General features: G+C 37.7%; 3 protein-coding genes across 3 annotated transcripts in view; 2 read left to right on the forward strand and 1 right to left on the reverse strand.

Annotated features, from left to right (window-relative positions):
* The window catches only part of LOC311623365 (olfactory receptor-like protein OLF4), a gene marked incomplete at both ends in the record, with an annotated part of 77,155 nt that overhangs the window by 16,663 nt on the left and 33,741 nt on the right, over window positions 1–26,751 (reverse strand). The gene's annotated exons all lie outside the window — the stretch shown is intronic.
* On the forward strand, window positions 4,006–4,911 carry LOC311623691 (olfactory receptor 7A17-like; the record flags this gene model as incomplete). The annotated part of the gene is made up of 1 exon (XM_084886067.1): window positions 4,006–4,911. The coding sequence occupies exon 1, from the start codon at window positions 4,087–4,089 to the stop codon at window positions 4,909–4,911; it is 825 nt and encodes a 274-aa protein (XP_084742193.1). The 5' UTR covers window positions 4,006–4,086.
* LOC311622595 (olfactory receptor 7A5-like) lies at window positions 19,353–20,276 on the forward strand (the record flags this gene model as incomplete). The annotated part of the gene is made up of 1 exon (XM_084883854.1): window positions 19,353–20,276. The coding sequence occupies one exon, from the start codon at window positions 19,353–19,355 to the stop codon at window positions 20,274–20,276; it is 924 nt and encodes a 307-aa protein (XP_084739980.1).

A 26,751-nucleotide genomic window follows, 5' to 3' on the forward strand; every position in this document is an offset into this window, starting at 1 on the left:
CTCCCTCTTCCCTTCCTCTCTAAAATAAATAAAAATATATTTTTAAAAAGTCATTCCATAATATTCCATAATATTTCTAAGTTATTGGAAATTAAAGCTAGAATTAGTGTCCCATGTTAATATTAGTAAATTATTATTATTAACTGTCTTTATATAGATTAATTTGATTCTCACTTAAATTTGTTTCATACAGAATTTTTGTAACCAGTATACTTAATCTTATTTCTTTCCTTTGACAATCTTTATTTTATACATTTTTAGTTTTTTTAAAAAAAAATCTTTTGTGCTTTGAATATGTACATACTCGCAAGTAATTGTACAAATGCATAAATTGCATACTGTGTCCAGCAGAAATTATCTTTATGTGTTTTACAGTCTTTTTTCTATGTGTCCACTGTTCCTTATTACTCAATAATAGCTTATAACCTTTCCTCCAATTAACTAATGTGATGCCAATTCATTATTACCATGTATACAAAATATTTTATGATGTGGCTGTGCTATTCACACTTTCAAAGTGTGAATAACAATTATATAAAATTATACAAAAATATTGTGGAATTGTTACATTAAAATTCTGGTTCTCCACCAGAAGCAATAATGTTACCCCAGGGGATATTGAGCAATCTACAGAGACATTTCCGTCTGTCACATCGAAGGGGTAGGTAGGTAGAGTCCAGGGATGCACAGGAGAGACTACACCACAGACAATGATCTGGCCCAGAATGTCAATAGTGCAGAGACTGAGAAATCACGACTTAAAGAATATATGTACTTGTAATATGTATAGCTGTTTAAAGATTGGCTTCCCAATGTTTTAGCACTTATATCAATAGTTTACCAGAAAAGAAAATAGAGTACCCCTTACCTACCTGTTTGCAAGTTTTAATCCTGGTCTATGTGACACCTACTTAAGTTTTCCCCAAGCTGACAGATGTGGAAGAATTTTTTTGTTGTCTACTGAACTTTTTCTAAGTTTTATCAAAGATTCATATATTTGATGGTCTTGTTAACTTGAATATTATTTGTATATGCCTTTTAGTCTTTCATTATTAGCCTTTTAAATGATTTCTAAACATGATTGTGGTAGAGGAGATGGAAGTGTGTAATGGAGATAAATGGATGATAGAAGGAGACTTGGCTTGGGATGCTAAACACACAATACAATATACATCTGATGTTTGATAAAACTGTATACCTGAAACCTATGTAATTTTGTTAGCCAATATTACCCCACTAAATTCCATGAAATTTAAAAATAAAACTCAATATAAATTATTATTTCTCAATTGACTTTGGGGGATGTTTTGGCCATAAAAATGATTCACATTTTATTTAATTAAATATGTCTGTCTCATTACTACTAAGTCTCCTGACTTAATTATGATGGTTTGGCCCAGCCATACATATTAATGTGCAGTGTTCTAACATTTCACATGAAAAGGATTGGTTACACTTAGCAGTGAGTAGGCAATCTCTCTGATTTTTTGTAAAGTGACTGGGGTGGGGAACAATTGCATTTTCTTCCAGGTTGATATAGTCCCAGCTTTTATTAAACAATTGAATGTTTTGCCGAAACCGGTTTGGCTCAGTGGATAGAGTGTTGCCTGTGAACTAAAAGGTCCCAGGTTCAATTCCAGTCAAGGGCATGTACCTTGGTTGTGGGCAAATCCCCAGTGGGGAGTGTGCAGGTGGCAGCTGATCGATGATTCTCTCTCATCAATGTTTCTATGTCTCTATCCCTCCCTCTTCCTCTCTGTAAAAAAATCAATAAAATATATTAAAAAACAAACAAAAAAACACAACAATTCAATGTTTCCAAATATATTGAAATGCAGACTTTCCATGGGTTCAGTGCACTTATATACTGAGATCTAATTCCTGATACATTTGAGAAATAACAATGGGGCATCTAGTATGTGCCACAATTTCTAGAAACATTTTAGATTATCTTCAATGTCTATGCCGTTGACAATTTGAGTACTAATCCAGGTTAGAAACCATGAATTATTGCTATTTATTATACCTTGTTTTGGTTAACTTTTGATACTCCTCTCAATTTTTAAAAATATAGTTGCTTGCAATTTGCTCTGTTTAACCAGGTTTCATTCTCCCCATCATTCTTTCCATTTCATAACTTTATATTTACTTAAATGTGTTCTTATATAAGTACACAAACAATTTTGAAAATACAAAGGTGGAAAAAAACATGAAACCCTGCTTGTTTGGATCTGGCACTCTGACGGTGAAGTCAGAGCACAATGAAAAAAATGGTTGTATGACCAGGTTTTCAGGGTTAAATCATATGAAGAAAGTTACTCAAGTGTAGAAGGATGGATTGCCATAGTGTGTGCAGGCTTTGTTTATCAAGTTTTCAGAGGCCTTTGCACATTGGATGAAGATGAAATGAGATCAAAACCCAAAGACTAAGATAAAAAGTGATGCCTAATAAGAAAATGAGAAACGTCTTCTCTCATTCAACATTAAATACATAAAAATCCGCTGATCAAATAAATATAGAAAAAGCATAGGAAAAACCTGTTTTCTACTGCTTGATATTAAATGATATTCACCCTGTGTTTTTTTTTAAATATATATATTTCCTTTTTGGTTTATGTTTTGGTCATATTTCCCTTGGGGTAGTTACATCATATATCTATAAACACATTTGTATTTTGGACAAATTTATTTTTGCTTGGCTTTAATGTGTATATAATTAGGGTGGGAAAGCAGCCAGAATTCAAAGATTGTTCTTCCTCAGTGTCTATCAGGGACCACCTGAGCTAATTAAATCTCTGACCTTCCTCAGGTTCATCTTATTGTCTCCCTCCCTCTATGTTTATTTAACCTATTATTTATGTTTCTGTAACTACAGGAAAAAAAATGTGCATAGCAATATAAATCCCAAAGCTTATTTGTCTATGGTAGGTGTGCTGTCAGAATATCAAAGTAATATTTCTAGATTCTTTTTGGAAAAGATAGTTGATCTGGACACTTAGACTTGTATCTATAGTATGGGAGTGAGAAGCTCATGGAAATAACAGTGGGGAAAAGGCCATGGTGTGTTGTTGTTGTTGTTGTTGTTGTTGTTGTGTGTGTGTATATGTTTATGTACCTTACGAACTGAGAACATTGCCTGGACTGATATATTTCAATGTAACTCTAATATCAAGAGTAAATACTAAGGAGGAGATCCTTTTCAATTCACAAGATGCTTCTGCATTAATGAAGTGCTAGATTTACAAAGTGTGCACAAGGCACTCCCCATGACCTGAAGTTACAACAGCAGCACACAAGCTACCATTTTTCTAAATATTCTCTGACATCTCTGATCCTGCTATGCTGTGCTCATTCCACTTGACACTCTGGCTCATTTTGAGCCCTGATTTTCTAAACAATCATCTTCCTCTGGGGTTCTTGCACTGGCTGTTCCTTTTGCCTGGAAAACACTTGTTTTCAAAAGTTTCCCAGTTAGTAATCTTTGAAGTATCTATTTAAAGTGTCATCTTTGGCAAGTCTTGGCTACACTATAAAAAGAACACCTTCTATCCACTCTCTCCATTTAATGTGGTTTAGTTTTCTTTGTAGCAGCTGCACCACTGGATATGTTTTATTAATTTTATTTGATCATATTCTTTCTCCATGATTAGTTTGTAAGGACTTTGTTTTTCAGCATCCCATACTCTGAAAAGTGCCTGGAAAATGGTCTGCAGTTGATATAAATTCCCCAAATGCATGATATACATCCTCAATAAAACAACAATATGCATCATGTTTAAAGAACAGGCTGATGGTAGAAAAGGAAATTCTAATGACAAATGCTAATAGTGATACCATAATGGGGACCAAGTCAAACACCAAAAGCGGAAATTATTTTCTTCATTCTGAAAAACAAATATGTCATTTATTCTTGGTTATAAATGCTTGCTATGTGAAATTTTGTTTTTCATTTTTTCTATTTTCTGGTAGTCGCCTATTGACACAAGGAACCCTACAATGAACGGAACACACATTTCAGCATTCCTTCTTCTGGGACTTTCACAGGCACTGGAACTGCAGCCCCTCATATTTGGGCTTTTCCTCTCCATGTACCTGGTCACTGTGTTTGGAAACCTGCTCATCATCCTGGCTGTCAGCTCAGACTCCCACCTCCACACACCCATGTACTTCTTCCTCTCCTACCTGTCCTTGGGAGACATCTGTTTCACCTCCACCACCATCCCAAAGATGCTATGGAACCTCCAGACACAGAGCAATGTCATCACGTTTGAAGGCTGCATCACACAGATGTATTTTTTCATACTTTTTGCTGGCTTGGACTACTTACTTCTGGCTGTGATGGCCTATGATCGGTTTGTGGCCATCTGCCACCCCCTGCACTACCTAGTCATCATGAACCCCCGGCTCTGTAGACTGCTGGTTCTGCTGTCCTGGATCTTGAGTATCATGAATTCCTTGCTAGAAGGCTTAATGGTGTTGGGTCTACGCTTCTGCTCAGACTTGGAAATACCCCACTTTTTCTGTGAACTCAATCAGATGCTCCAACTTGCCTGTTCTGACATCTCTCTTAACAACATGACAATGTATTTTTCAGCTGGACTGGTCTCTGTTGGTCCCCTTGCTGGGATCTTTTACTCTTACTCCAAGATAATTTCCTCCATATGTGGAATTCCTTCAGCTCAGGGGAAGTATAAAGCATTTTCTACCTGTGCATCTCACCTCTTAGTCGTCTCCTTATTTTATGGTACAGCCCTAGAAGTGTATCTTAGCTCTGCTGCTACCCAAAGCTTACACTCAAGTGCAGCAGCCTCAGTGATGTACACTGTGGTCACACCTATGCTGAACCCCTTCATCTACAGTCTGAGGAACAAGGACATAAAGAGGGCCCTGCAGAGATTCCTTGGCAGGTAAGTTTTTCATGGGCCAACTATACCAAGTTGAATAATTTCCCAGCAATGCAGGGTTCAAATCCCCAGGGTCACAAGTTCTGACTGAAAATAATCCAATATTAGGTCCATATGTAATTGTAAATTCTCATTTATCTCATAGCTTAACATGAATTACATTAGCATAATTTAATATTTTATGCCACTTTTCATTCCAAATAATTTTCCTATTTTCCCCCCTGAAAGAATACTCATAATTTATACTACCCTTGTGGTCAAAATTATGCTTGGATCTAGGGTCATTTGTATAATTTTACTTTAGACCAAAATCTGAGACCACAGATTTTCACTTATATGTTCATTATTCTTTTCTTTAATGAAAATATTTTAATTGATTTCAGAGAGTGGAAGGGAGAGGTAGAGAAGATAGAAACATCAATGTTGAGGGAGAAAAACCAATCAGCTGCCTCCACACTTGCAACTGAGACTGCCACCCCAGCACATTCCCACACCATAATTAGATTGTGACCTCCTAGTGTACAGTTGATGCTCAACCACTGAGCATGCTGGCTGGGCTATCATTATTTTCTATAGAACTACCTTTACTGCAATTCTTGATAATGTAGACTTTAACATGCTAGTGTGTTTTATAGCTAGTCTCCTGGTTTTATATTTTTCATTGTATTATTCATCTGTGTGTCCACATGCCTATCATAACCACTAGCAAAAATTGACTTTCCAAGATATTTCTAAGGAGAATCTATAAGAAAATACATATTTTAACATATAGATTAGTCTTCTATGGTTAGAGTTAGAGATAACCTAAAATGTAATGAAGCAATAATATCCATACAATATTTTTACTGTACAAAATGTTTTTCATAGCATACATCTAATCAATAAAGTATAGAATATGTTATCCATGTGTACAGCTACTTCTTCAATGGGGTGAAAAATTATTTGGAGTATTTTATGATTTTTTTCTGAACTATTTCACTTTTTCTGCTTTAAAACATTGTTTTTATATGTACTTTTGAGAGAGAGAGAGAGAGAGAGAGAGAGAGAGAGAGAAAGAGAGAGAGAGAGAGAGGAAAGCAAAATCAAAATGTTAATATTTTTTAAATCTTGAGGAGGACATCACATCACCATTGTCTTACTCTACTGTTAGAAGTGCTCAAACGCAAGGAGGGGATTACACATGGATACCAGGAGGCATGGATCATGAAGGCTGTCTTGGAGTCTGTCCAATGATTTTTCCCTTCTTAGAGTATGGTTCCACCAGGAGCTCAGTTGTTCAGGTCCTAAATGGCGGTGTCATCCTGTCCATAAGGCATTCTAACCTTGTTCCAAATGGCCTTTCTTATGTCATCTTCTTTCTTCCTGTCTTGGTCTTCCTTTTCTTCTTGGAAGCTTAGTCCCACCACAGGGCCTTTGCACCCGCTGTTCCCTCTGCTGGAACTCTCTTCCCCCCAGACATCCTCATGGCTCTTCCTTCAGGGTCTTTCACAGGCTGCTTATACAGGTGTTGGCTGGTGATGCAATCTCATCTGAAGTCTGGATCAGGGAAGCACAACTTCCTTCCAGCTTTAGCTTTAACATGAACTCTTTCAATATGCATTGCTGATTCGATATTTAGTTGTCCACAGAAAAGAGTTAACTCAGTGGTTTTGGGGTACTCCCATCCTGCACCTTCCTAAGGAAGACCTATCTGCATGATGCTTTTGTCTTGCCTTTCTCTGGGGAGGTCATGTTTAAGGCCCTGGAGTGTCCTGCCTGATAAGAATGTCTATATACCTCAGACCTAAACCATGTCAGAGAGTCAGACTCACAATGTGATTTATGGTGGAGGCCTTAGGCCAGCAATGCACTGTCAGCTTGTCCTCTGAAGGAGCTAAGGTCATCCACATGAGTGGTTAGTCAGGCCCATGTGAGGAATCCCCAGTAAAAAACCTGGACTTCAAAGATTGAGTGAGTATCCCTGGTTGGAAATACTCACTGCATGGTGTCCCAGATTATGGCTGTGTGAATTCAGAGCTGTCACTTCACTGGGAGAGGACACCTGGTAGCTCCTGCCTGGTGTTCTCTGAGTTCCCACCCATGTGCCTTGCCTTTGCTGATTTTAATCAGTATCCTTTCCCTGCAATAAATTGTGACCAGGATTATAATAGCTTTCCTAGGTTATGTCTGAGTAATTCATTCATACACCCAAGCCCATCTTCCACCTGCTACTCTCTTTTGAGACCTTCATTGCCCTTTACACTGAATAATATATTCTTACTCAATTGCTACTTCCTGTCTCTCTTTTCTGAACGTAGTGGAAAGTTAGAACCTTCTCTATGGCTCTCATGAGAGTAAAAGACCAGAGTGGTCAGGTGTTAGGCCCTAAATCTGCTGCTGTCTGGAGGTGTAGCCCTGGGTGAGCAGCCTTACTTGTCTGTGCTCTAGTCTCCCTATCTATAAAACAGGAATGAGAACATGAGTTCCTCTTTCATGGACTGTTGGGAGATGGATAGACTCATTTATTAAGGCTTATAAAGGCCTCTATAAGCATAAGATTCTAAATGGTGTTCCCTCTGCTCCCCAGTAGTTTGAGTATGTGCCAGTGTTCAGTTAAAGACAATGAGTTAGGAGATCCTTGTATTGCCTTGGACTTGGAGAAACAGGAGGGAACCAGGGATGCCCAGGTGGTGGATAGGAGGACATGAGAAGTGCTAGGGAGGGTAGGACACCCACCCTGTGGTTCTGGACACACTCAGGGCCTATCAGGTCTATTTGGGACTTCCCTGGGGAATTCCTCTCCACACCATGCTTCTAGATTCTTCAACATAATGCTTTCAGGATACTCATGCCACATGAGTTCAGGGCAAAGGAAGCACATCATCTGAGTATTCAGAAAGCAGTTCTTCAACACACAAGTTTAAAAGGAAGAGAGCAGAATCAGTGGGCTAGTATTGGGATGTGAGCTTGAGAGGCAACAGAAGGAAGTGCTTGGCTCTGAGCAGGCTCTTTTCCTCACAATATCCACACTGCCAGAGCTCTCAAATCAGACACATACATTAGCTGACGATGAGGGCCAGTCTGAACCTAAAGGCATCCTGCACACACCCATGTACTTTTTTCTCACCTCCCTGACCTGGGCAGACATATTTCACCTCTACCACCATCTCAAAGATGCTAGCGAACATCCAGACAAAGAGCAAAGTCAAAACATATGAATGCTGCATCACCTAGTGCTGGAAGCTATCCGTTTTCAACACCATCATGAAAGTGCAATAAGGAACTCAGAAGGCTGATAGTTCTGTTGAGATAATGGTGACTCAAGCAATTTCCTGACCCAATTATCTTAAAGTAAATATTTACCAATATTTACTGACCTTTAATATAGTCTGTCTGCTACTGATTCCCTGCTGAACTGATGGTAAGATATATTCTAAAATTAAATAAATGTAACAGGGTCAGGGCTTCAGGGAGCCTCTCCACTAGAGAAAGTTTTCCTCCTGGCCCTCATGAATTTTACATTCATATATCATGTCTAGTGCGTTCATTTGTGCATGGGCCCTTTCTCCAAACCTTAAACCCTAGCCATACTGGTTGCAGCATCACATCTGGTGCCTGAAAAGGGACCTGGAGAAGATCCCCCTGATCTAAAAGTCAAGAAAACAGGAAATTCACCATGAAGGTGGAAAGATCACTGAAAAGGTGGTGAAATTCACCATGCACAAAGCTCATGCCAGCTTTGGAGTTGTGAATCATAGGTGTCTTTTATTTCATCCAGCCTATAATGGGGAAGAATTCAAGTTGCTCAGTTTCCTCTCCTTCTGGTACCCCTATTCTGTGGATGTTGTTTTGTTTCATGTTGTCCCAAAGCTTCCTTACGCTCTCCTCCTGTATTTTAAATTTATTTTCCAGTTGATGCTCTGCTTGGGTATCTTTTTCTATCTTGTCCTCTAGCTCACTAATGTGGTCCTCAGCTTCTTCTAGTCTACTGTTGATGCTTTCTATTATTTTTTTATTGCAGCCATGTCATTTTTTTCTTTCTTATTGGTTCTTCTTTATTTCTTCTTGATTCTTACACATGTGGTTGAATTTGTCTTCCATCCTTTTCAATATCTTTATGACCACTGTTCTGAATTCTTTCTCTGACAAATTTCTTGCCTGCATTTCCTTTATGTCCTTTTCCACTGATTCCTCCTCTTGTTTTGCATGGGGGCTGTTTTTTGTGTTTGTTTGTTTTTTTGTCTCCCCATGTTTGTTCCTTTTAGGGTGTCTGTTTATGTGGCTCACTCTCTACTGCATTGACTTAAAGGCACAAAATACAACTTGACAAGACACAACTTAGAGGGCACAAAAAAGAATGTATTCATGATACCAGCACAAATAAAGGTGACCACCAAAGAAAAGAGAACAAAGGAAGATAAAAGATCACAAAAATGATATTGAGAAAAGGAGCAAAAGATAAGAGAGAAAAGAAAAAGAAGAAAAAGAAGGGGAGATAAATGTACATATATGGGGAGAATACTTGACAAAAAAACACACAAATAAACCAAAAATGCAAACAACAAACTCCCAGAAAAAAGGGGGAAAACTGAATCTAAAGAGGTAGAGGTTATTTTTAGAAAGTAAGGTAAAGGAATTGAATGAATGGAGGAATGGCCACCATTCAGTATAGAGGAGGGAGAAAGAGAATGAGTGGGAAAAGGAAAAAAAAAACACACACACACACAAAACAAAACCACCGACCAAACAAACAAAAAACACAAACAAACCTCAATAAAATAAATGAATTATAAAAATAATTTTTAAAAAGACAAGGAAAATTTTCCCCTTCTTTAATCTATCTATCTATGATAATTTATCTCAGTTACTTTTGCTTTGATTATAGTATCAATTCATTATTGTTATGTAACAAACCACTGTAAAGTAAATATTTTCATATTATTCCTTTATTTTCCAATGGGTTTGTGTAGTGGGAAGATGTTCTGATCTCTGCTGGTCTCCTCATGAGTCTGCAGTCAGCTATGGGTCAGCGGGGGTGTCTCTGCTGACCTTTCTAATGTATCAGGAGCTCCAGTATGGTGACTGATCTAGGCAGGGCTTGGCTGTCATAAATGAGCTCTGCTCCCATGTCCTTATCTGGAAGACCCCCTGGGTTTGCTCACATGGCTGATGCATGTCAAATTCAAAAACAACTTGCAGAAAGATTAAATGTTGCTCAGCAAATTATTTGCAATCGTTTATAAGCAATGGGAAATATTTTAAAGGAAGGATAATGGGTGACATATCATTTGAACAAAAGACAAATGGAAAACCAATAAGTCATTAGTAAAATGTTGCTTCATTGGCATGAAAAAAGTCTTCATTTTTTTTTCATTGAATTGTGACTAGTGATGAAAACTGGATTTAATTTGAGAATCCCAAAAGATCCAGGTCAACCATTGACAACCGAAAGCCAAATCACTTTGGAAAGAAGACAAAGCTCTGTGTTTGGTGAGATCAGGAAGGTGTGGTGTATTATGAGCTTCTAAAACCAGGTGAAACTGTTAATACTGATCGCTACCGACAACAAACAATCAAGTTGAACTACTCTTTAATTTTAAAACAACAAGAATATGCCAGAAGGCATACCAAAGTACTTTTGCTTCATGATAACGCACATTACACACTTCAAAACCAGTTAAAGATATGTTAAAGCATCTTCCCTAGGAAGTATTAACCTACCCAATCTATTCAACAGACCTTGCTCCTTCACATTATCACTTGTTCTGATCAATGGCACATGCACTTTCTGAGCAGCACTTCAAAACATATGAAGAAGTAGAAAATTGGGTCTCTGAATGGTTTGCCTCAAAACAAGAGAAGTTCTATTGGTACAGTATCCACAAATTATCTGAAAGATGGGGAAATGTGTAGCTAGTGATGAACATTACTTTGAATAAAGCACTTTTAATTTTTCTGTTGAAATTATTGTTTTCTATGATTACAAAATCTGCCATATTAACCAGTACACCTAGTATATTTTAATTTTTTCTTCTGATGTTTTGAAATGTGTGACTAAGAAGTTAACTGACTTTTGTCAATGTTCCATGTGTCCTTAAAAGGGAGACATATTATTTGTTTATAAGGCTACAAAGTTCAATATTTATCAATTAATTAAAAGTTTATAATTCAGAAAAAAACCTAGTTCAGGCAATAATCAACAACAGATAACTACTTACCTTGATTATTGTATTAGTAAGGTATTGTTGCATGACAAGTCATCCTACAAGCAAATTATTTGATACTAGAGATGCTGTGCACTGATTCATGCACTGGCGGGGATTGGGCAGAAACCGGCTCTCCAACATCCCGTGGGGGGTTCTGGATTGTGAGAGAGTAGAGGCCAGGCAAATGGACCCCACCAGTGCATGATTGGGGCTGGAGAGGGACCCCAGGAGGGCTTCAGGGTCTGTCAGGCACATCTCACCCAATCCCAATTGGCCAGACCCCAACAACAAGCCAACCTACTAGACAGAGCGTCTGCCCCCTGGTAGTTAGTGTGCATCATATCGACTGGTCAAATGAAAGGTCAGTTACTTTGCATATTAAGCTTTTAAAAAGTAGGATAATGCCATTATTACCAAGTGTGATTGTGTGGTGGGGAGCTTTTCTGAACTCCACTAGTCTCTTTATGAATCTATAGTCAGTTGTGAGTCTCTACAAGTGGTTTTAAGTCTCATTCATGATGTGTGGGTCCATGGTGACCTTCTCCCTTGAAGCAGTATATCATCAGTTTACCCTGTTTCTATATCTACCTTTATATTCTATTTTAAAGAAAAGAAAGTGTACGGAGTGTGAATTGCCTTATTTTACTCTACTATCCCTTGATCCATGAAAGTTAGCTTTTTTCCCAGGTAGAAGAGATTCCTCCCACTAGCAGAATGCCAGATCCTGGCTTTTTTCCTTCTAGGTTTTTTATAAGTATAATTACATCATGTAATTGGAATATGATTAAAATTTACAATTTGATGAATAAAGGCATTCAAAAATTGCAGTCTGTCTCATGTTTTTAATTGATGTTTCGTTTTATTTTTTGTTATCCTTAATGAGGATATTTTTCCTTTGATTTTTAGAGACTGTTGAAGAGAGAGAGACAGAAAAAAAAAAATCCAAGTGAGAAAGACACATCAATTGGTTGCCTCCTGCTTGCACCCTGATCAGGGCTGGAGATCAGGTCTGCAACCCAGGCACATACCCTTGACTGGAATCAACCCAGGACCCTTCAGTCGTTGGGCCGATGCTCTATCCACTGAGCCAAACTGGCTAGGGCTCATGTTTCCATTTGTATATGTCAGGAAAGTACACAATAAACTTTAGTGGCTTCTTATACTAATTGTTAAACATTTAATTACCAGAGACTAATTTTCCAATGAAATATGTCCAATATCTCATTTATTGTTTGCAGCATTCACCATAAGGATAATAAACACGACTTCAGATGCATGTTGCAAGCAATAAATGAAGTATATGGCCATATTTTATTGAATTCAAATAAAGTGTTCCAAGGTAAAGTGTTTATGTATGTGTGTACTGATTAATATACATTTTTGTTTCAAACAAAACCACCCACTTATATGTACACAAACAGATTCAGTGATAAACGCATATCTTATGTAGAAAGAAAACTTAAGAGAAGTTTGAAAAGGATAGAAATGAAAATAATGAATTTTGAATTAACATAAACTGAAAAGATGTAGGAATTTAGACATGAAAATTTTAAATCAATGGCAGACATGAACTTAAATGATGAATTACTTTTCCTATATCAATGCCTCAAAATTGGGAACACGTTTACATTTATGCAACTAGAAATTCTCTACCTGCAAAATTGGCTGATTAATTCCAAACTTATTTATTTATTTATTTGTTCGCTTATTTATTTATTTATTTATTTATTTATTTATTTATTTTACTTAAGGGAGGATTACAACTCAAAATGCCTTTACCCAGCAGAGGCTAAATAAATAAATTGAGACACTAGATCTCAGTTTCCTGAAGAAAATTTCATTGGATAAACGTGTATACACTGTTTAATGCTAGTGTAAGATTGCCATTTGAGAGATTTAAAACCAACACATTCATGCTCTTAAAATTCCTGAGGTCAGAAACAGGAAATGGGTCCCTAGAGGGCTAATATCAAGATGCTTGCAGGCCTAGGTTTCTCTTAGAGGCTACAGGGAAGAGTAGTGTAACTACTTTTACCTTCCTATTCCAAGCTTAGATGAGAGTGTAAAATAATCTAAATATGTTTTTATAATTAACAAGTATTTCACAGTGAGGGACTAAATGGCAGCCCTTGTGGCAAAAGTTGAAATGTCAACTTATTTTGGCTAACATGTCATGAAGCTCATTGTATACACTCAAAGTTTATATCAAAGAAACTTATCTCTCTCTCTTATTGAAAGGAAAATAACAATTATCTGTAGCTATTAGGGGCTAAGTCCCTATCCCATGTCAATATTTGGAGATTCAAGTTTTCTAATCCATACTAAATCCTCAGTCTTAAATTTGGAAAAATTTTAAATCAGGGTTGGGATAAGATGTTGGGATGTTAATCCTTTGAAACCCAACAAATGTTGTAAGGAAGAACTAGTCAAAACTGGACTCACTTTAATTCTAAGTTGGCCTTTTGGGAACACAGAATTTCCAGGAAAACATTTCCTTCTGTCCAGACCCACAGGGAAATCAGTTGATTAGAAGTTGCAGTAACAAGACAGAAATGCACCTAATGATCAGGCATAGGGAGCTGTAAATATCTCCTCATATCCAGTCTCTCAGTGTGTGAGACCTTGGGCTGGCTGGGACCTGCTTGTGCTTTTGGGATCCTAGGAGACCTGTGCTTGCCTCCTTCCTGCTGTCTTGTCTGGGCAGAGAGCTTCAGTCTTGATCACCCATCCATGAGGTTTGACTTTCACATGAAGACCTTCTCCTCAGAGTTCGTACTCAGGTGCGTTCAGAGGTCCAGTAGGTACTACAGGAAAGGGTCAGAGAGAGTGAAGATAAGCACATGTTCTTGAGATCTATTGACAGGCACCAGTCTACGGCTGCTTGTCTGCTTACTAAATTAATTAATGACTGATTTATGATGCTGAAAGGAGAAGTGAACATTGAGCTAATTGTTGATAATTAACTGATGAAAGTAGTAATTGAGGCATAAAGTGATTCAAGTAAACGTAGAATTTGTACACTGAGTTTTGCCATAACAGGAACAGGAAAATAGAGTAGTAGATATGGAGGGATATCCAGTCAGGTGAGGCAGGTCTTTATTTTTATCATGGCGTCTATTCAACTATGTTTCCATTGATGAGAAAGATCCAGGACCAATATTTTTCTGAAATATTACCTTACAACAGTAGTTCATGAGACATACATTTCATAGGACCTTCTTTCACTCTGGTATTCAATTCACAAGACAAAGAATATATGATAAATAACAGGAGGTATGCTAAATAGTTTACCTTTGCAATGACTTCATTTTCTCTGACCTGAATATATTTGTGGGTTAGTTATTCATTTGTTTAATCTATTTAAGTCATGTGTAAAGTCTTGACATGTGTATAGAGGGGTCTGAGTATTTTTATTCCTGTTTTTGATTGCATTCTTCCCAACAAGGAATTGGAGGTTTCTTTCACACACTTTGTTGTTTAATATTGATACCTTCATGTGTGTATATGTGGGCAATTGTGAGTGTTTATTAATAGTGTGGGCTCAAACCTGTCAGTCAATCATATTGCTTTCTCTCCATTGCTTTTTCCAAATTTTATTTTATTTTTAAAAACTAATACTTTATTGTTGAAAGTAGTACGTTGTCTTCCATTGACCCCGTCTAGCTCTGCTCCTCCCTTCTCCTTCTCCCCCCTCCCCCCTCCCTGCCCCAAGGCTTTGTTCTCCCCACTATTGTCTGTGTCCATGGGTTATGCATACAAGGTCTTTGGTTGTTTACCTCCCACCCACCAACCCTCCCAAGCCTTCTCTCTGAGATTCCACACCCTGTTCCATGTTTCCCTGTCTCTGGAATCATTCCAATCATCTGTTTATTTTGTTACTTAGATTACCTATGAGTGAGATCCATTGCTTTTGAATTTTTATTTTTCTTAATGAAAAATATTCAGCTGTTACATATATATTCTTCACTTGTGAACCGTTGCTCTCTAGAATGAAAGGGAATGTCTGTGTAAGCAGCAATAATAAATCACCCTACACAGATTGCCAACTTGTTTCACATCTCCATTGTTCCTTATTTTTCATTTTTTGTTGTTGTTGTTAGCTCTGTTTCCAAAACAGGCGTCATCTTCTACTATCCTCTGGAAGGCATTCTCTTTTATTTACTAAAGATTACCTTTACCTTCCATTTGCATATTTAAACCCCGTATCTTTATAGAAGAAGAAACTATAGCTTAGATACTGCTTTCCTCCAAATTTAAAATCAATTATACCCGGCACACATGGCTCAGTGGTTGTGTTGACTTATAAACCAGGAGGTCACCTTTAGATTCCTGGTCAGTCTGGGTTGTGGGCTTGGTCCTGATAGGGGGTATGCAGAGGGCAGTCAATCATTGATTCTCTATCATCATTGATGTTTCTGTCTCTCTCTTCCTCTTTCTTTCTCTATAAAATAAATAAAAATATATTTTTTAATATTTTATAATATTCTGTTTTTTTCCAAGTTATTGGAAATATAAGCTGGAATTAGTGGCCCATGTTGAAATTATTAAGTTATTATTATTATCTGTCTTTATATAGATCAATTTGATATCTCTTAATTTTGTTTCATACAGATGTTTTAACCACTATTCTTAATCTAATTTTATTCTTTTGATAATCTATACTCCATAAATTTTTAGTTTTTTTTTAAAACATATCTTTTGTGCTTTGGATACATACACACTTATATGCAATTGAACAAATACATAAATTGTATCCTGTGCCCAGCAGAAATTATCTTTATGTGTTGTAAAGTCTTTTTTTCTATGTGTCCATTCTTCCTTTTTACTCAACAATACATTATGATCTTTCCTCCAATCAGTTAATGTGATGCTAATTCATTATTACCATGTATACAAAATATTTTGTGATGTGGTTGTGCTATTCACACTTTGAAAGTGTGAATAATTATATAAAATTATTAAAAATATTTTGGATTTGTTACATTAAAATTCTGATTTCCCACCAGAGGCAATATTGTTCACTCAGGGGATATTGAGCAATTTGCAGAGACATGATTGTCAGTCACATGGAAGTTGTAGGTAGGTAGAGTCCAGGGATGCAAAGGAGAGACCACACCACAGACAATTATCTGGCCCAGAATGTCAGTAGTCCAGAGATTGATAAACCATGACTGAAAGAATAAATGTACTTGTAATATTTATAGCTATTTTCAGATTGGTTTCCCAATGTTTTAATACTTATAGTAATTCCAGAAATAAAAATAGAATACCCCTAAGCTACCTGTTTGAAAGATCCAACCTTGATCAATGTGACACCTTTTTAAGTTTTCTGCAGGCTGAGAGATGTGGAAGAATTTTTTTCTTATTTTCTGAACTTTTTGGAAGTTTTACCAAAGATTTATATATGTGATGCTCTTATTAATTTAAATATTATTTGTATATGCCAATTAATCTTTCAGTATTAGCCTTTTAAATGATTTCTAAACATGATTTTGGTGGGGGAAATGGAAGAGTGTAACAGAATAATTGGTGAAAGAAGGAGACTTGACTAGGAGAGCTGAACACATAATACTCTATACATCTGATTTATGATAGAATTGTATACCTGAAACCTACATAATTTTATTAACCAATATTACCCCACTAAATTCCATGAAATTTAAGAATAAAACTTAATATAAATTATTATTTCTCACTCAACTTTGAGGTATGTTTTGGCCATAAAAATGTTTCACATTTTATTTACTTAAATAGGTCTGTCTCATTATTACTAAGTCTCTTGACTTAATTATATGGTTTGGCCCCCACATACATATTAATGTGCAGTGTTCTATCATTTCACATGAAAGGGACTGGTGACAGGTTAGAGTGAGTAGGCAATTAGTCTGATATTTTGTAAAGTGACTGAGGGAGGGAGGGGAACAATTGCATTTCCTTCCAGGTTGATACATACCCAGCTTTTATTAAACAATTCAATGTTTACAAATATATTGAAATGCAGACTTATCATGGGTTCAGTGCACTTATATACTGATACCTAATTCCTGATTCATTCAAGAAATAACAATGGAGCCTCTACTATGTGCTACAATTCCGAGAAACATTATAAATTGTATGTCTATGCCATTGCCAATTTGATTACTAATCCAAATTACTAACCCTAAATTATTGCTATTTATTATACCTTGTTTTGGTTAGGCTTTGATGCTCTACTCAATTTTCTTTAATACAGTTGTTTGGAATTTGCTCTGTTTAAACAGGTGTCATTCTCCCTGCCATTCTTTTCACTTCATAACTTTATATTTACTTCAAGGTTTGCCTGTAAAAGTGCGCATATATTCACAAACATTTGTAAAAATACCAAGGTGAACAAAACAGGTGAAACCCTGCTTGTTTGGACCTGGCACTGTGATGAAGTCAGTGTACAATGAAAAAATGTTTGTATGACCAGGTGCTCAGGCTTAAATCATATGAAGAAAGTTACTCAGTGTAGAAGAATGGATTGCCATGGCATGTGCAGGATTTATTGATCACATCTTCAGAGGCCTTTGGACATTGGAAGAAGATCAAAACTAAGATTAAAAAAATGATGCCTCATAAGAAAAGTGAGAAAAGTATTGCCTCATTTACCATCAATCATATCAAGACCAACTGATCAAATAAATATAGAAGAGGCATAGGAAAAACCAGACTTCTGCTGCTTGATAGTAGAAAATATTCACCCTGTGTTGTTTTTATATATTCCCTTTTGTGAGTTACTTATATATTTTTTGGTCAGAGTTCCCTTGGGGTAGTTATATCATATATCTATAAATACCTTTGTATTTTTGACAAATTTACTTTTTCTCCTCTATTCCTTTTTCTTGGCTTTGAGGAGGATATAATTAGTGTTGAAAAGCAACCAGAATTTAAAGATGTTTTCTTCCTTGTTGTCTATCAGGAACCATCTGAGCTAACTAAATCTCTCTTTTTCCTCATGTCCACTTTCTTGCTCTCTCTCTCTTAATGTTTGTTGAACCTGTTGTTTATGTTTCTTTAAGTACAGACAGAAAATGTGCATTGTAATATGAATCTCAAACCTTATTTGTACATGGGAAGTGTACAATGAGAATATCCATATACTATTTCTAAATTCTTTTTGGAAAAGATAGTTGATCTGGACATCTACAGTTGTATCTTCTCATAGTCTACATAGTATCGTTGTGAGAAGGACACAGAAATAACAGTAGGGAAAAGGCCCTGGTGTGCTGGGGTTTTTGTTTCCTTTTTGTTTTGTTTTGGGTTTTGTTTGTTTGTTTGTTTGTTCGTTGTTTGTGTGTGTGTGTGTGTGTGTGTGTGTGTGTGTGTGTGTGTGTGACTTATAAACTGAGAGCACTGCCTGGACTGATATATTCCAATGTGACTCTAATATCAAGAGGAAATATAAGGAGGAGATCCTTTTCAATTCACAAGATGTTACTGCAACCAGATTAATGAAGTGCTAGATTTACAAAGTGTGCACAAGGCACTTCCCATGACCTGAAGTTACAACAGCAGCACACAAGCTACCATTTTTCTTAATATTCTCTGACATCTCTGATCCTGCTTTGCTGTGTTCATTCTGCTTGATACTCTGACTCATTTTGAGCCCTGGTTTTCTAAACAATCATCTTCCTCAAGGTCTTTGCCCAGCCTGTTTATTTTGCATGGCAAATACTTATGCTTCATTCTCCCAGTTAGTGACCTATGAGGTATCTGTTTCAGTGTCATCTTTGGCAAGTCTTGGCTACACTCTATAAAAAAGAACACCCTCTCTCCACTCTCTTCTTTAATGACATTTACTTTTGTTTATAGCAGCTTCCCCATTGCATATGTTTTATTATTTTTATTTGATTATATTCTTTCTTTATGATTAACTTGTAGAGACTTTGTTTTTCAGCATTCCATACTCTGAAAAGTGCCTTGACATGGTCTGTAGTCAATATACTGTATATTGCTGTTTTATTGAGGAATAAATGAATGAGCCATATCCTCAATAAAACAGCAATATACATTATGTTTGAAGAACAGATAGATGGTAGGAAAGGATATTCTCATAACAAATGCTAATAGAGATACCATAATGGGGACCAAGTTAAACACCAAACATGGAAATTATATTCTTGGTTCTAAAATGTAAACATGTCATTATTCTCATAAAATGTAAAATGTCAGTTTCAAATGCCTGCTAATATGAAAACTTGTTTTCCATTTTTTTCTATTTTCTGGTAGTCACTAATGACACATGGAACCAGGCAATGGTACACAAATGTCAGAATTTGTTCTTCTGGGGCTTTCACAGGCACTGAAACTGCAGCCCCTCATATTTGGGCTTTTCCTCTCCATGTACCTGATCACTGTGTTGGGAAACCTGCTCATCATCCTGGCCATCAGCTCAGACTCCCACCTCCACACACCCATGTACTTCTTCCTCTCCAACCTGTCCTTGGTAGACATCTGTTTCACCTCCACCACCGTCCCAAAGATGCTGTGGAACATCCAGACACAGAGCAGAGTCATCACCTATGGAGGCTGCATCACACAAATGTATTTTTTCATACTTTTTGCTGCTTTGGATAACTTTATCCTGACTGTAATGGCGTATGACCGGTTTGTGGCCATCTGCCACCCCCTGCACTACAGGGTCATCATGAATCCCCAGCTCTGTGGACTGCTGGTTCTGGTGTCCTGGATTACGAGTGTCTTGAATTCCTTGCTACATAGCTTAATGGTGTTGAGGCTGTCCTTCTGTTCAGACTTGGAAATCCCCCACTTTTTCTGTGAAATCAATCAGATGGTCCAACTTGCCTGTTCTGACATCTTTCTTAACAATATTATAATGTATTTTACAGGTGCGATCTTTTGTGTTGGTCCCCTTGCTGGGATCCTTTACTCTTACTGTAAGATACTTTCCTCCATTTGGGGAATCCCATCAGCTCAGGGGAAGTATAAAGCATTTTCTACCTGTGCATCTCACCTCTCAGTTGTTGCCTTATTTTATGGTACGCTCCTAGGTGGATACCTCAGCTCTGTTGCTTTCCACACTACACACTCAAGTGCAATAGCCTCAGTGATGTATACTGTGGTCACACCCATGCTGAACCCCTTCATCTACAGTCTCAGGAACAAGGACTTAAAAGGATCCCTGCAAAGATTACTTGGCAAGTAAGCTCTTCAAGGAACAACTGTACTAAGCTCTATAATTAACTGCCCAGGAATGCAGAGTGCAAATCCCTAGAGTCAGAAGTTCTGACACAAATTAATCCAATATTTGGACCATATGTCATTGTAAATTCTCATTTATCTCAAAGGTTAACATGAATTACTTTTGCTTAATTTGTTATCTTATGACATATTTCATTCCAAGTAATTTTTCTAATGTGTTCCTGAGAGAATAGTCATGAATTATACTCCCCCTATGGAGAAAATTATACTTGGCTACTAAAGTCATTTTCATAATTCTGTTTTACTGGTAACTCATTTGTAACTCTACAAATGAAGACCACAGTTTTCATTTATTTGTTCATCATTATTTTCTATAGCACCATCTTATTGCTCTGCTTGATAATGTGGACTTTGACATGATAGTATGTTTTATAGCTAGTCTCCTGGTTTTATGTTCTTCATTCTATTATTCATCTCTGTGTCCACATGCCTACCGTAGCCACTGGGAAAAATTGACTATCAAACACATGTTTCCAAGAAGAGTCTAAAACAAATTAGCATTTTACTATGATAGATAGATTAGTCTAATATGGTTAGGTCAGAGATGACCTTAAATGTGATGAAGCAATAATCACCATAGAATATTTCACTATACAAAAATGTTTTTCATGGCAATTGTGTATTTAATAAAAGTGTGGAATATGCTGTCCATGTGTAAGGCTCCTTATTCATTGGGGTGAAAGATTATGTGGTATATTTTATAAAAATTTCACTGGTTTTGCTATAAAACTTTCTTTCTTTATGATATTTTTTAAAGTGAGCAGGACAGAGAGAGAAGAAGAGAGAAACATCCATATGAGAGAGAACTATTGATCAGTTGTTTCCCATACACATTCCAACTGGGGATCCAATCCACAACCTGGAAATGTGCCCTGACTGGGAATAGAACTAGTAACCTTGCTGTGCATAAGATGATGCTTAACAAACTGAACCATGGCATCATGTGAAACCCAGAGTTGGGACTATAATGAGAAGAAAGGCATTTGCCACAGGAGCAAAATCTAAAGGGGCACCAACAAATAGTTGAGATAACTATTATTTGAATGCAGTGTTTTAACAAAATGAAAATTAATGCAAAACTTTTATGATGATCAAAATAGCAAAATGTTGAGTTATGGCGGCGTCTGTCACAGCAATGTACTGAGACATTGTAGAACAGAGGCTCAGGGAATAATCAATCTTTGCTCCTCATTAGTCTCACCGTAGTCCCCGCTCTGATGAACACCCAAGATGCTCTGCCTGGGGCTTTCTATGGCCTCTGTGGCCCCAGGTCAGAATTGGTTGGAAGTTACCATCATTGGGAATGACTCTCCATCACTTTTGGTGGATCAGTACCCCAGCTCCCTCACTCCTCAATGGTGTGTCCTACACACTCTCTCAGAGGTCCCTGGAGGGACTGAGCCCCAGGTGCCCACCATAGAATTGTGCTCATTCAGAGGCTCAGTATTTGCTATCTACACCTCACTATCTCATGATTATTATTCTCTACTCATGCTTTCTAAGATCCCTTTCTAATAAAATGCCTACACTCAATCCTTGTTTCAAGCTCTGCACTCAGGAAAAGCCAGCCTAAGGCAGATGTCTATTACAGTTTTATTTCAAACTAGCAAACACTAATACCTCCAGTTTCACTTTCTAATCTATGTCCAAATCATTTGTGTTAGTGATTTATTGCTGTGCAACAAATTGCCCCAAATATAAAGGCTTAAAGAAACAGCAAATACTTATTATCTTAAGAGTTTTTGTGGGTCAGGAACAAGGTATGGCTTCTCTGTTTTCTTTGCTTCATTGTCTCTAATGAGCCACAGTGTCAGCTGAGGGCTTGATGAGGGAAGGGTAATTCCTAAGTCTACTCAGGTGTTTTCGAAGGACTCTTCCTACTGTTCAGTAGGCAGCTCTCAGCTCCTCACCATATGGGTCTCTCCACAGGGCAGCTCACAATGTGACAGCTGGTTTCACCAGAACAAGAGACAGAGGGAGATGGAGAGAGAGAAGGAGAAGGATAAGAGAGGAAAAGGGAGGAGAGGAAAAAATAGAGGGCGGGAGAAACATAGGGCATTGGAAGCAAGATGGAAATCTCAATCTTCTGTAACCAAATCTTAAAAGTGACATCTCACCACCTTTGTCTTCCTCTGATGGTAGAAGTGAGTCAGGAGGCCTGACAGCATTCAAGAAGAGGGAATTATACATGGATTCCAGGAGTAGACATCATAGGGGCTGTCCTGAGGTCTGTCCACTGATTTCCCTCTTATTGTATGGTTATACCACCAGCTCAGTTGTTCAGGCCCCACATGGGTGTGATCCTGTCCATAAGCATTCTAACTTTATTCCAAAAGGCACTTCTGATGTCACCTTCTTCCTTCATCCTGTCTTGCCCTTCCTTTTCTTAGAAGCTCAGTCCCACCTCAGAACCTTTACACAGGTTGTTCCCTATGCCTGGAATTCTCTCACCTCAGACATCTACCTGGCTCCTACTTCAGAGTCTTTCACAGGCTGCTATCCAGGGTGTGTTGGGGATATAGTCTCATCTGAAGTCTGGGTCAAGGAAACACCCACTTCCTTCCTGCTTTAGCTTTATCATGAACTCTTTGAAGATGCATTCCTGGTGCACTATTTAGTCCTCTGCAGTTAAAGAGTTAACTTAGAGGGCTTAGAGCACTTCAATCCTACACCTTCCAAATGAAGTCCTGTCTGCATGATGCCCTTGCCTTGCTCCTGGGTGGTCATCTTAAGGCCCTGTTTTGTCCTTTCTGACAAGATTGTCTGTATACTTCAGACGTTTGACCATGCCAAATAGTCATGCTCACAGTATGATTCATGGTGGAGACCTTGGATCACTGTGCACTATTAGCTTGTCCTTTGAGGAGGTGGAGGTCAGCCATATGAGTGGTCAACCAAGTTCATGTGACCAACTCACAGTACAAATCCTTGACACCAAGGCTCAGGTGAGTGTCCCTGGTTGGGAATATTCAGTGCATGTTGTCCTACATCATTGCTGGGAGAGTTGAGAGCTGGGATTGCACTGGGAGGGGACACCAGGAAGCTCATGCCTAGTATCTCCTGAGTCCCACTCATGTGCTTTGTCCTTTGCTGATTGTAATCTGTATTCTTTCCTTGTAATAAATTGCGACCAGGAGTATGACAGCTTTTCTGGGTTATGGTATGAATGAATCATTCACTCACATGCCAAGCCCCATTCCTCCAGCCACCCTCTCTTGAGATCTTCATTGTGCTTGTCATTAATTTTTAGGTTCTTGCTCATTTGCTATTTCCTGTCTCTCTCCTCTGGAAAGAATGAAAACTGGAACCTTGTTCAAGGCTCTTATGAGAGGAGAAGGCCACAGTGGTCAGAAGTCAATTCCTAATCTGCCACTATTGGCAATATGGCTATGGGTGAGCAACCGCACCTGTCTCTGCTGCAGTCTCCCCATTTGTAAAACAAGAACATGAGAGCCTCTTTCATTGATCATTAAGAGATGGAGGGGTGCTTTATAAGGCCCATACAGGTTTCTAAAAGTACGAGCTACTAACTCAGTGGTTCTCAAACTTCCTAATACCACTACCCTTTAATACAGTTCTTCATGTTGTAGTGACCACCAACCATAAAATTAATTTTGTTGCTACTTCATAACTGTAATTTTGCTACTGTTATGAATCATAATGTAAATATCTGATATGCAGGATGTCTTAGGCGACCCCTGTGAAAGGGCCATTCAAGCCCCCAAAGTGTCATGACCTACAGGTTGAGAACCACTGGTAAGTGGTGGACACTCTGTCTCCTGTGTAACTAGAGTAGGAGTCAGTTCTCAGTTCAGGACAAACAAGTTAAGAAGACCCCTCTGAGGCCTTTGACATGGAGAGGCAGGAGATTAACCTGGAGGACTGGAGAAGTGCCAGAGAGGATTGGACTCCTACCCTGTGGCTGTGGTAGGACTATTTGTGACTGCCCAAGGAGCTAGGACTTTGGTCACTAGGAAGGAGGTCCTGGAAGTGGCAGAGCTGGCTAGTGAGGGTAGGATAAGCCAAATCCCCCAGATAGAGCTCCTAGGAGGAAATGAGTTGAAGGACTGGGGAGGCAGGGCACAGGGCACATGGAGCCATAGTTGTGGGCAGGCACTGGAGGGTGCCAAAGAAAGGTTGTTCTGGAATGCAGTTGGTCTGGCCTGGATTGGGAGGATGCCACTCTTCTACTGGATGCCCTGGAGATTCTTCTAGACTTATGGACACAGCCCTACCTATCCCATGTAGGGGGAAGGTATGGAGGATGGGCCCCTTTCCCCTGTTCTTCAATATTTTTGAAGAACCCACCCACTTATATGTACACAAACAGATTCAGTTATAAACACATATTTTATGTTGAAAGAAAATTTAAGAGAAGTTTGAAAAGGTTAGAAATGAAAATAATGAATTTTTGAATTAACATAAAAGATGTAGGAATTTAGACATGAAGATTTTAAGTCAATGGTAGACATGAACTTCAGTGATGAATTACTTTTCTTATATTAATGCCTCTAATGCATCAAAATTGGGAGCACATTTACATTTATGCAATAAGAAACTCTCTATCTGTTAAAGTGGCTGATTAACTCCAAACTTATTTATTTATTTATTTATTTATTTATTTATTTATTTATTTATTTATTTTACTTAAGGGAGGATTACAACTCAAAATGCCTTTACCCAGCAGAGGCTAAATAAATAAATTGAGACACTAGATCTCAGTTTCCTGAAGAAAATTTCATTGGATAAACGTGTATACACTGTTTAATGCTAGTGTAAGATTGCCATTTGAGAGATTTAAAACCAACACATTCATGCTCTTAAAATTCCTGAGGTCAGAAACAGGAAATGGGTCCCTAGAAGGCTAATATCAAGATGCTTGCAGGGCTAGGTTCTCTTGGAGGCTACAGGGAAGAGTCTATTTACTTTCCTATTCCAAGCTTAGATGAGAGTGTAAAATAATCTAAATATGTTTTTATAATTAACAAGTATTTCACAGTGAGTGACTAAATGGCAGCCCTTGTGGTAAAAGTTGAAATGCCGAATACAATGTCATAAAACTCATTGTATAACACTCAAAGTTTATATCATAGAAACTTATCCCTCCCTCTTATTGAAAGAAAAATAGCAATTATCTTTAGCTATTTGGGGCTAAGTCCCTATCACAAGTCAATATTTGGAAATTCAAGTTTTCTAATCCATACTACAATCTAAGTCTTAAATTTGGAAACATTTTAAATAGGGTTGGGATAAGGTGTTGGGATGTTAATCCTTTGAAACCCAACAAATGGTATAAGGATGAACTGGTCAAAACTGGACTCACTTTAATTCTAAGCTGGTCTTTTTGGGAACACAGAAAAACATTCCAGGAAAACATTTCCTTCTGTCCAGACCCACAGGGAAATCAGGTGATTAGAAGTTGCAGTAACAAGACAGAAATGCACCTAATGATCAGACATAGGGAGGTGTAAATATCTCCTCATCTCCAGTCTCTCAGTGTGTGTGACCTGGGGCTGGATGGGACCTGGTTGTTGCTTTTGGAATCCTAAGTTTTTCTAGGAGACCTCTGCTTGCCTCCTTCCTGCTGTCTTGTCTGGGCAGAGATTCAGTCACCCATTCATGAGGTTGGACTTTCCGATGAAGACCTTCTACTCAGAGTTCCCAAACAGGTGAGTCCAGAGGTCCAGTAAGTATTATAGGAAAGGGTCAGAGAGAGTCATAGCCAAGCACATGTACCTGAGGTATCTTGACAGGCACCAGTCTATGGTTGCTTGTCTGCTTAATTAACTAATTAATGATTGATTTATGATGCTAAAAGAGAAGTGAACATTGAACTAATTGTTGATAATTAACTTATGAAAGACCAATTAGAGGTGGTAATTGAGGGATAAAGTGATTCAAGTAAAAGTAGAATGTGTACACTGAGTTTTGCCACTAAAGAGAGTAGAAAAATAAAGTAGTAGATATCGAAGGATATCCAGTCAAGTGAGGAAGGTCTTTATTTTTATCATGGCATCTATTCAACTACATTTCTATTGATGAGAAAGATATATGTCCAATATACTTCTGAAATATTACCTTACAACAATAGTTCATGAGACATACATTTCACACGATGTTCTTTCACTCATATTCAATTCACATGAAAAAGAATATATGATAAATAACAGGAGGTATGCTAAATAGTTTAACTTTGCAATAACTTCATTTTCTGTGACCTGAATATATTTGTGGGTTAGTTATTCATTTGTTTAATCTCTTTAAGTCATCTGTAAAGTCTTGACATTTGTGTAGAGGGGTCAGAGTATTTTTATTCCTGTTTTTGATTGCATTCTTCACAACAAGGAATTGGAGGTTTCTTTCACCCACTTTGTTATTTGTTATTGATACCTCCATGTGTGTATATGTGTGTATATGTG

This window comes from Pipistrellus hanaki (genome assembly GCF_964339955.1).
Source record: "Pipistrellus hanaki genome assembly, chromosome: 5".
Lineage (NCBI taxonomy): Eukaryota > Metazoa > Chordata > Mammalia > Chiroptera > Vespertilionidae > Pipistrellus > Pipistrellus hanaki.